General features: G+C 35.8%; 1 protein-coding gene across 5 annotated transcripts in view; it reads left to right on the top strand.

The window, feature by feature from the left end:
- LOC129744085 (protein bark beetle-like) overlaps positions 1 to 11,878 on the top strand; it is an 86,568-nt gene that overhangs the window by 72,982 nt on the left and 1,708 nt on the right. For 3 of the 5 annotated variants that reach the window (XM_055736438.1, XM_055736439.1, XM_055736440.1), the window contains exons 5-11: positions 44 to 255; positions 313 to 668; positions 853 to 978; positions 1,361 to 1,384; positions 1,512 to 1,980; positions 2,045 to 2,266; positions 2,659 to 3,728. In XM_055736438.1, coding sequence (XP_055592413.1) covers positions 44 to 255; positions 313 to 668; positions 853 to 978; positions 1,361 to 1,384; positions 1,512 to 1,980; positions 2,045 to 2,266; positions 2,659 to 3,728 — 2,479 coding nt within the window. Of the gene's footprint in view, positions 1 to 43; positions 256 to 312; positions 669 to 852; positions 979 to 1,360; positions 1,385 to 1,511; positions 1,981 to 2,044; positions 2,267 to 2,558; positions 2,579 to 2,658; positions 3,729 to 11,878 lie in introns of those variants that run through there. The other 2 variants (XM_055736443.1, XM_055736441.1) reach the window with 2 other exon arrangements.

The following is an 11,878-nucleotide window of genomic DNA, read 5'->3' as shown; positions in this document are numbered from 1 at the left end:
AAGCTTAATTAAAAGATTAATTCGATTGTTGTTTTCTTCGTAGATCGTGACGCTCAGCACAACATTTCGAACTCGGAGATTATGGGATGCGTTGGAGGTGCGCTTCACTATTCCACTGTTGGTGAGGTTTCGCCAATTCTTACGTTGGAACGCAATCGATTCGTACGCAACTGTCGACAGTTGTATGGGAATTTTTCCTCCTGTGAAGCCACCGTCCGAGTAGACGTCCAGAACATGCAGACATTATATTTTAGGGTGAGACGTGAAGAATGATTCAATTGAAACAGACTTTATAACTATTCCATCTTTTAGAATAACTTGCTGCAAGAAAACCAAGGAGGTCTATCGATACGGGCCGACTCTCGAGGGTCAGCAACGTCGCTCAGAGGATGGGTTCATAACAATCTCTTCGTGAAGAACCGAAACAGGCCGGCACTTTACGTTGAGGGGCGTCAATCTTCACCGTATCAGGAAGTCACCGTTCACAACAACTATTTCTCCCAGAATGAAGCCGGGTTCCGGGATGTTGTGGTGCTGAGACAGGTTGTTTCCAATTTCAGCTACAACTACGTACACAGTAATCGAGGAGGTCGCATCATCGAGGTTTCTGGATTCGATCGAGTTCGGTTGCCGATCTATCAGACGACCTCGCATAATGGATTCTATGAGTAAGTTTGCCTTAACGGCACAAGTGCGATTGAAGACACGATACTCGAGTATAAACTTCTCGAAGGAAGCGTTTGCTTTATTCTGGATTATTATTTATACATTTTATTTCAGCTTATCGGTTAATAACTGATTAAGTTTAAAAAGAGCGCCTTCTTACTAAAGCAACCTTTTGATTCATTTCAGTAATGTAGCAACCGATTGGAGCGGAAGAGCTACGATCGTGGCAGGAACCGCTGGACAACACTACATTGACAACATCTTCGCCAATCCGGACAATGATTATGAAATGATAACAGTCAACCGATCGATGTAAGTACTTTTCTAGTTATATTTTTATCGTGAACTGTAATTTGAAAATGGGGTTTTTTCCAATACTGAAGGTGAGATTGTTAATTCTTGAGCTGTTAGATAGTTTAATCAACTGTAAAAAAGTTATATGACCTTGCTTATTGAACAACCTTCTGTGATCAACAGACGAATAAATCAATAGGCAATTCATGAATCTATTTTCAATACAACGTTGTAGATAAGAAACATAGAATACAAAAATATATATTAATGCCGAACTTAACACAAAATTTTGGTCGAAACAATTTCAAAATTTGCATGCTTTGTTTCTTCTATTTTATTTACATATATCTCCACTAACTACTCTCATCTGCATGACACGACCGTACGAATGTGTTCGCAGATTTGACTTCCAGTTCTGGAATAGGTACGTGTAGATGTTACTATTTTATTTTATCTGTTGTTCTGTTACGTTGTGTAAATTGTATTGTGTAAATATTTATTTGGAAGGCTTTTTTTCTTAAAATTACGCTAACATTTTTGACTGTTTATAGTACTTTGGACGTGTGGAAGACGAAAATCGATGCCAAGCACAACTTCTGGAGCTTCAACGAAACGCTGGCAGTAGGAGGCCGTATTCGAGACCGTTACGATGACCCGCAGCTGCTGGAAGTTCAATACCTGCCGCTGCATATGAACAATCTAACAGTACTTGATGGAAAGTGCCCTCCCGGGTGGACCTTGCTCGTGGACACTTGCTACATGTATGTCGGAGCACCGATGAGCTTCCGGGAAGCCAGAGATTTCTGCCGTTCGGACAATGCCTCGTTGCCGTTCATTCATGGGGATTACGACGTGTTGTGGAGATTCTTGGAACAACAGTCCCGCTATCTGCGGTCGGCTGAGAAAGTTTGGATTCAGGATCCTAACTATATCGATCGCTGTACTTCGTTTATCTATCGAAACGTGGAGATCGAGGAATGTCACGAACGGCATGCCTTCCTATGTGAAATCGATCCTAAGGTGTGTTGAAACACTTCAAATACGGATGCATCAACCTATCTAAACTTTTCATTCTTTTACCCAGGTTCAAATTGACCCACTGTTCTGGAAAGCCGATACGGTGGCGATCGCGATGCTGTCTGCGTTGATTTTGGTGTTCCTGCTGCTGCTGTTGATCTGTATGTGCTGGGTGTTCAAGTCCCGCTTCAGGCAGAAGCAGCGTCTTCAGCGGCGTAACAGTATTCGCCAGAGTTTGCGCAGTTTGAACAGCATCGATCCGCAGGGTTCGATACGGAGGAGAAACTTTGTGAGTATTTGACAATGGTGTTGTAGCTTGGGACAATTATGGTATGGTTTGTTGCTGTTTAGGTGCTCTTATAGCAATCAACGAGGTCATGTAGTAATTATTTCTATCAGTTGCGGAGGGAAGATAACGTATTTTCTAGTAAGCTTGATTCGGGATGTACAGCTCTGAATCCCTAATGTCTCTTATGTTTTTAATATTCAAGTTTTCGTAACTTTTTAAAGATATGTTCAATATTGCTTTTCTGAATAATTCTTTAATTCAATGCACTGATTTATCTCATGCTTTTCGCTAGCCCACGGATGTTTAAAATTAGTAAGTGCACTACCAGGATGAAATCAATTAGCTTAGTCTTCGTTTCAATGCACCTCTAATCCACTTTCCTAATCCCACAGGTCGTATCTCGTTCAACGGACACCCTTAGATCAGTAACGACTGGAACCACGGACTACAAGAAGATGGCCTCAAACGGATCGATCGAATCGGTCGATAAGAGTGTGCTAAGTTCGGAGACCAACTATGATGCCTACGATAAGCAGCAACAAGCCTATGGTAACGAGTACGCGGATCAACTGAAAAGTCAGATGGGTTACAGCGATGCGAACGTTACCAATGGGGGTGGAGATTACATGCAGCATTCCAATGACGGAAGTCCAACACGCCCAACCAAAGTCTACGGACTGCCAGACTACAGCTCTCACGGAGGCAGTACAGCGTTTGAGTTGGCATTCCGAAACGAAGGATTCCGAGATAACTCGACGACCTATTCGGGAATCACGAGAAACAACTCGATAAGTACCGCGATTAACGAAGATACTCCAATCATCCATCACCCTGTTGAAAACGAGGATACAGGTTCGGACTATTACGGTAACTCCAGCACTCTTCCGATGCGTGTTCGAGGAGACAATCTGTCATTCTTGAGTGAACTGAAGAACCGATTGCCCGAATACGCTCCAATGCCACAGGGTCACACCAGTTTCCTACCGAACTCAAATCGCAACTCTCAGGAAAGTGGGAACCCTTCACTGCCATACTCACCTCACGAATACCAACAACCGTCGATACAGATCCGTCGACCGCCCCACAATGGGTTCACTCAACCAACGGCAGTAGTATCCCCAAACGTCGACAATGGTCGGGATATTCGTCGACCAGATTCCTACATGAAAGCGGTTAAGAAATATGCTACCCCAGGCCGCGAAAGGGAATCCATCATTCCGCCACCTCGAATCGACATCGGCAATGCAGCCAGCCAACGAAGACCAAAGACAGTGTACGAAGCGTCTCCAACAGAAACGATGACGGCACCTCCGATGACACCGGCCTCGCCGCAACGAACCACCTACAACCGGTCCCGATCGGAAGCGCTGCTCGAAACGAACTTCGACGAAGCTCTGCCGCCGATGGCCGAAATGTTGAGTGCCGACAGCCGCAGCTATTCACAACCCCTCGAGACTGCTATGTAAGCGCCATCTTTGTTTTTAAAGTATAGTTTATGTGTATAATTTTTTAAGGTAGTGTATAGTAGTACACTTCTAGTAGTCTTTGAGAATCTGTGATCTGTGAGCGCAGCTTCGCTGTTTTTTAACCAACAACGTCGTTAAGCACTTGTACATTAATACCTATGATCAAGCATGGAAAGAATCGCATTGAAGAACGTTCAATTTGCCATCGGTGGTGAATTCGTTCAGTTCTAACTGTCAATCAAAGCAATCGGGAATGGAAAAAGTTCGCACACCGAAATGAACCCTTACGATTGCAATCCCGAACGAATGAACTTTGACAAGCTTCGGGTAAACGAACCGAAGCACAAAGCATTCACCGCAGTAAATCGGCTCGCTTTTTAATTTCACCACGGACATTCGAACTGATTCGCAAACAGAATCACCAAACGATTGCAATCGCGATTGTATTGGCGAATGTTTCGCAAAGGAATTTCCCGGTAAAAGATTAAGCCATCGGGTGTTTATTTTGCGGCTAAATTTGTGTGTTACGGCAACCGCGCTCGCCATTTGCTCTGGTATTGCATATCATCCAGGCGCATAGCTCGGAACTCACATGGATTTTATTTTTCTATTTAATTGACGTTGCTGGCAAGTTTAGATTTTAAATTTGTCAGAGACGTCAATTTAATAGCTTAACGATATATCGCAATGATAAAAAAAAACATTTTTAACATGGATTTTGGACAAAAATGGTGGCTCGAATAAAGCGGAGGATCGGATAACCGGAACTTTGATGAGCGGGATTCAACTGTACATATTTCATGCTATAAGAGAAGGCACTGAGATATTTTAATGTAATCAAATATTTACTGTTAACGTCTTGGAGGTTATGTGACTTTCATGACAATTATTAATAAAAATATTCTTGTACAATACCTGAATTTTGTTCATTTTATTTACTATTTGCATACTCAAAGGCGATTATCGGGCTCACTGTTTACAAGGACTAAAATGCATGGTTTTTAGACCAAAATTTTAAAGTAATTTGTTGTTAGCTGTATTCCTTTCGTAGTTTTTGCTTAAGATGTGAAACAACTTCAAGTGGAAGAAATACCTTGGTTTTTCAGATCAAATGTCTTTCAACAAATAAAGAGTACATTAGGTAAAATTTCACAAAAAGAAGAGTACGTTTATTTCTCTATTGAAAAATAGTACATGTACTCTTTTCGAGTTGCCGGGTGTGGACTAGGCTTAACACAAGTTATAATAATATCATAACAAAACACAACGTTGACGAGCGCGGGAGCCGTAACGCATAAATTTAGCCCAAAAATAAACACCCGATGGCGAATTCTTTACCGGAAAATTCCATTGCGAAACATTCGCCAATACAATCGCGATTGCAATCGTTTGGTGATTGTGTTTGTCAATCGTTTGCGAATCAATTCGCCCAACGAACGTCGTGGTGAAAATAAAAAGCGATCCAATTTACTGTGGTGAATGTGTCGTGTTCAGTTTGTTCACACGAAGCTTGTCAAAGTTCATTCGTTCGGGATTTTCAATTCGACCAATCAGCGTTCGACTGGTCACATTCGCATCGCCGATGCTACCATCGTAAAGGAAGCGGCGATTGAGAATCATTAGCGTTCATGCTGGTGAATGATTTTTTCCATCCTTGCCTATGATTAATGTGTCTTGTACAGCCAAACATATTTGGAACCAATGCATCGAATAAATCAAAATTAGGAAATCCTTTTTGGCTGGTGGGATGGTCGATTGACAATCGGATTTCGAGAGCTAACAATTGCACCATGCTGTAAATTGCACATAACTGAAAATATGACCATCGAATGAAATAGCAATGCAGCCATCTTTCAAAATTGGTTATAATGTGTATGATTGCTAAATCTATTGCAATTTTAATTGGCAGCCCAAACTTGAAAAAGAGCACAACTTGTATGACATTTTTATTATTGCACCTGTATAATCACTAAAATATGCTTAGACAATTTGTACAAAAATCAAAAAGACTGATTCCAAAAAAATGGATCCTTTCAAATCATTACTTAGAATTTGAACTGATATATTCAGGTATCGAATGATACACTAAGCAAATGAAAAACGAAATCCTGAAATATGATCGTACAAATAGGAACATTTACAAATTTATCCAAATATTCTTCTCGTCACCATTAATTATATTTTAAAAATTATAATATTTAATTTGAAATTAAAAATTTATTTGAACACCCATTAAAGTTTGAAATCCAGAAATCAATAAAGGTAACAAAAAATAACATTTTAGGCTTGAATTTTTATGTCACTTTCAAATCAAAATAAATAATTATGAAACTAGGTATTAAATAAATTAAATTTTTGAATTATTCTGAATTCCCTAATTGAACTTTGGAATTCAAACATTTTTTTCGGATTTTGATTTGAATTGCTTTTCTAAATTTTAGTAATAGAATCGATGAACATTCATTAAATATTCTTAACTCTGAGTTCTGAATCTTTCAAACAAAAAATCTCAATTCTGAATTACTTTTTTCAACTTCAGAACTTTAATCTGAATTTCAAGTTTTAAATCAGAGTTCTGAACTCTGAATGCTGGAATTTATTTTTTTCCTTGAACCAGAAATCATTAATCTGAACTTTAAAACTCAAAACTCAGAAGCCAGAATAAATAATGTTAAAAATTTAACTCAGAATGTTTGATTCAATTTAAATAATCTTGGATTCAAAATCCAGCATCCGAAATTCAGAATTTTGGAAACAAGACTCAAATTGCTGAGTTTTGGATACATGATACATGATATCTATGGATTCATTATGTGGAATTCAGGATGGAGAACTCAGAATTGAAAGGTGAGAAATCAAAATTCATGGTACAGAGCTCAAAATTTAGAAGTCGGATTTCCTTCCAGAACTCACAGATAGGAAATCCGATTTTTTTTAATCCTGAATCCTTAGTTTAGTATTTAGAAATCTGAAATCTTAATGAATGGAACGACTGTTTTGGTGGATTTTTTTAAAGGATTTCTTGATGGCTGTTTTTATTTTTTAAGTAAAAACGATTGTTTCTTACTCTAACGTCTCGATTCCATCAGGGGCGATAAAGTGTCGTTTTCTTGTTAAGTTTGATTTGGTTTATCTTGGGTTAAGAATTCTTAATACAATATTCTCAATACAGAATTTTGAATTGAAACGACTGTGTTTAACTCCAACGTTTCGATCCATCTGGGTTCTTCATCAAGGTCGATAAAGTGTCGTTTTCTCGTTAAGTTTGATTTGGCTTATCTTGAACAAAACCCAATGACTGCTTTTGTTGACAAGTTTTCAAAAAATATTCATATGCCTGTTGTATTTGGGGTGTTTTTACAACTTTCTACATCGGAACCTTGCAATGTGAACTGTTTTGGATTTCGAGTTGTTAGTTTTCGAGTTAATTTCGAGACACTTGCAAAACTCCGATGCAGAAAATTGTAAAAACACCCAAAATTCAACAGACAAGCGAAAATTCGTCAACAAAGCCCAATGGCAGCAGTTCTAGATAAGGCGAATCAAGCTTAACCAGAAAACTACACTTGATCACCTCTGATGAAAATTCAATAAGGATCGAAACGTTGGAGTTAAAAAAAACTGTCGGTTTTTACTTATAAATCCGACACTGATAGCCGTTAAAGATCCTTTTAAAGAAATCTTAAATTTCAATTGACAATTCTGTATTGAGAATATTCTTTTCTTGAGTAAGTTTGAGTCTTAAATTCAGAATATGAATTCGGATATCTCGGATTTCTGGATCCAAGATTCAGGGTTAAGAACTGAAAATTCACAATTAAGAACTCGATATTATGAACTACAAATTTTAAGTTCTGTGTCCTGAATTCTGAAATAGAAAAAAGTTTCAACATTTAGATATCCAAATTCAGATTTTTGTCCTGAAATTTGAACTTGAAGATAGAAAAAATCAGAACTCGCAATTTGGAATCTGACATTCAGAACGACGAGTTCTAAAATTTAAATGAATCTGGTTTTCTGTGTATAGAATTCTAGATTAAGGTTGCCAGATTGCCCGGTTTTATCCGGGTTTGCCCGGATATTTAACACAAATTTGACAGAAGTCCGCCCCGGCCCGGTTGCCCGGATTTCAGTTAAAATGCCTGGATTTTGCCCGGATTTATTCACTTTATTTGCCAAAAAAAAACAAATTTTGTACCTAGTAATTTTTTTTTATTTATGTGTCTAAAACGATTTTTTTAACAAGTTTAATAAAAATAACCATGAGAAATTTTTTCGAAAGCGTAAAATACGATTCAAAAACTTCTGATGAAAAAAAAATTTTTTCATGGTTTTTTTCCTTGATTTGTGTTGAAAAATTCCTTGATTTGGACCAAATTTGCCCGGATATTGCCCGGATTTTTGGTTGACATTTTGGAATCAAATGCCCGGATTTTGCCAGGTTTTAGATGAAAATAGCCCGGATTGTCCGGTCCAGGTACGTGCTGAAAAAATTCTGGCAACCTTATTCTAGATTCTTAATTAGTAGTTTTGAGTTCTAGATCCTGAGCTTAAAAATCTGAATTTTGTGTCGTGTTACTGTAATGTAATCAAGTTTTGAATTCTGAATTCTTAGTTCCTTATTTAGACTCTAAAATATGAATTCATAACTACAGTCGACCTGGATAAGCGAGAGTCCAATGGACCGAACTTTATTTCGCACTTAAAGAATCTTATTTTTTAACATATCCATTTTCTTTTTCTAAAGGTGAGAAACAAAAAGAAACTCAAATCAATTCAATATTTTTTGTGTTTTCTGATAAAATAAAGGTATGATACTTCCGTTCGTTCCACAATGTTATTCCTAGTAGTAAAATTTCAGTTAAGGAATGTCAATTTCACCATTTTGCTTGGCCTATCCAAGAAGAAAATTCAAGCTTTTCTTTCATGATTTTGAGGTTTTTCATTCTCGCTTATAGACGTTTTGGGCCTAAAAATCATGGGAACGGGCTGGTGATTTCTATCACTTGTAGAGACTTCTTGCTTATCCAGTTCTCTCTTATCCAGGTTCGACTGTATGTATTCTGAACTTTGAATTTCGAGTTTTGGAATCAAATTTATGAATTCATAAATTAAATTTTTGAGTATTGAATTTTGAAATTACAATTCTGTAATTTAAATTTTGAAATCTAAAGAGTAAAATTTGAATTCTTGATTCTAAACTTTAAATTACTATTTTATATTCTGAATACTGAATCCTAAATGTTGAATTCATCATTTTTGGTAGTTTTCATCGACTGATGAATATATTTTTCTATATAATTTAAATTGGCATTTCAGTCAGAAGGAAGCAAATACTAGAATTTGCAATTTGCTCGACGTTTCGGCTTTTGGTTTTGGCCTACCTTCCTTGCAAGTATTATAATCTACAGTTCACCCAACGTTTCGGTCTTTGGTCTTGGCCTTCCTCAAGGGAAGGAAGGCCAAAACCAAAGCCGAAACGTCGGGCAAACTGTAGATTCTAATACTTGCTTCCTTCTGACTGAAATGCTAATTTAAATTATAGAGAATTCAGCATTGAAAACTCAAAACTCAGATTACAAAATTCAGTCTTCAGAAATATTTATTTAGGATCAGAATTCCAAATTGAAGATTCGAATTAAGGAGTGCAGAATGAATTATTTAATTTTGAATGCTGCAAAAGTTTTTTTTTATAAATTAATAATGCTCTGTTTTAATCTGTGAATCTTCGCTAGTAGCAAGTCATAGCTTTTAAATTATTTTATATATTCAAAGCTGTGAAGTTCGATTGAGAGTTTTCAAATAGCACTATTTTGAGCTTGGAATTATAAATAATGAATACTGAATGATTAACTTTGTATTTGAAATACATAAGAAGGAATTGTAAAATTGAGTTCTATTCCTGAAGATAGTTCCCTGTTCGAAAATCTAAATTTAAGTAACAGTAATAATTAGCCATTTGTTGCATTGAGTATCAAATTTGTAATTGTGAGAAATCGTACTTTTATAATTTTTTTCTTGATGTTTGTTAGACCGCAGCAAGCCGTGTATGAACATTTCGAGTTTATTAAGTTTTACACCTCTCATAACTTTTTTTGGCTACTTTTGTTGCCTGAAATAGCAATACAATTTTTGAAAGCGATTTATTGAGTACTGATTTAGCGCAACGCATTTTTATATTGTATGGAAATTTTGTATAAAAAAAATCATAAATAATCGTCAACGATCTACTGAAATTTAAAAAAATTATTATTAATTTTCCTTGATTCCTTCAGTACATTTCATGTGAACAAACCACAATCCTAACTAGTATCTCAGAAATAATATTTGATGTTACACAGAAAATAATTCAAAATTGTTGATTAAAGCATTTATAACTGCTTGTTTGCAAGATGTTTAACCTTAGCATTCCAGAATACTTTTTGCACATAGTCGAACCGAGTAATTCCGGGCAAACGTTTTGAAAAACCTGGCAAAATCCGGGCAATTTATTTAAAATTTTTCATTTAAAAAATCAGGCAATATCCGGGAAAATCTTAACAAGTTCCAAACAATGATCCAAAAAAAATTGGGAGTAGGTGGAGAAAAATAATTGTAAATATGTTTGTCGAAACATATCATCAGTGTTCAATTCATGTTTGAGGGATCCGAACGTTTAAGAAATCTTTTTATGATGAAAAAATTTAAAACTTGATTTGAGATGTTTGTTAAATTTTCCAATTATTGTAGATAAAACCGGGCAAAAAACGGGTAGTTTTCTACAATATTCGGGCATCCGGGCCGGACCGCTTTGTACTGTCAATGAGTTTAATGACCTTAATAACCATGACAAAGACATTTCATGAAATTATTAAAGGATCTAGCAATCAACCTGCTTATTTGAAGTACTTTTCAATGGATTCAGATTTTTTTTATTTTCAAATGGTTATAACTTTTTTCGTGAAATACTACGCTCTTTCTCATGTAAGCAAAAAAATGAAGCTTAACATTAGACAAAACCAAAAACTTCATTTCAAGCGTTATTGAATTTCCTGGATGATTTAATATGCAAAAACTTTGTTCTTCTAAACAAATTTCCATACAAAACTGAAACGCGTTGCGCTCATTCAGGAATCAACAAATTTATCTAAAATTTTACACTAATGCTTGGTGGCCCCAAAAGCCATCAAAAAACATACGGGAGATCACATCATTTCCAAATATTTAAAATGATTTAAAATATAAAATAAAAACAATGATATGAAACGCTGAAGAATGCAAGATTCTGGCGTCTTTACTTATAGTAAATGTTTAATATAAAATAATGTCAATTGAATGGCAACCCGAGCAGAACTTTTTGGCGAATTTATACCTCGTTTCGCTATCATATCTAGAATGTTAAATTTGGTATCATTATGCCCGAATAAAGATGGTGCATTTCCAAAATTTGAGTCTCAATTTCCATATTCGGATACCTCATTCCTGTCAAGTGCGGGTTTCACTGAAACCTTAATGATACCTCGTTTAACCCCCGTTTCAAAATGTATTTTGAAAGCATAGGTATTTGGTATGGAATAACCTCAGAATATATCAGCGTTATGCTGATTTAGACATCAAAATTTGCTTGGAAAAGTTTTAAAAAAAATTCTGGATTTGTTCTACTGAATTTTGTTTCTCAAATATTGTACTCAACCTTGAAGTTTTTCAATTTAAGATTTAGAATTTTCAATAATGGTTCTAACTAAGCTAAATAGATTTTTTTTTCTAAAAAATTGAAATAAAATTGTAACATCTGGAATTCCATATACCTAAATGTTGCAATGATTGTATTATTTCCAGTGTTGATTATTCATGTTAACAAATTAAAATTTTCATATCTTAATATAAGGTTCAAATTTTTTCAAAGGATCTTGATCACTTATTCATATAATCGAGGTCCAAACTAGGTGTAAAATCTTTTTTTATCATTTCAAAGTATGTATTGAATTTCGCTTCCATTTTGATTATTTCTTACTACCAATAAAAACAGAACTTTGAAATCCCACAACTGAATCAAGGAATTTTACCTGAACACTTTAAATTAAGGCTCAAATGTGTAAAATTGAAAAAAAAAAGAATTGAATCCCTATTCGAATCATATAATTTTTCTGAAAAATTACTTTCGAAA

The sequence above is a fragment of the Uranotaenia lowii genome, chromosome 2 (genome assembly GCF_029784155.1).
Source record: "Uranotaenia lowii strain MFRU-FL chromosome 2, ASM2978415v1, whole genome shotgun sequence".
NCBI lineage: Eukaryota > Metazoa > Arthropoda > Insecta > Diptera > Culicidae > Uranotaenia > Uranotaenia lowii.
The sequence above is the reverse complement of the archived record's forward strand: the minus strand, read 5'-3'. Positions and strand labels throughout refer to the sequence as shown.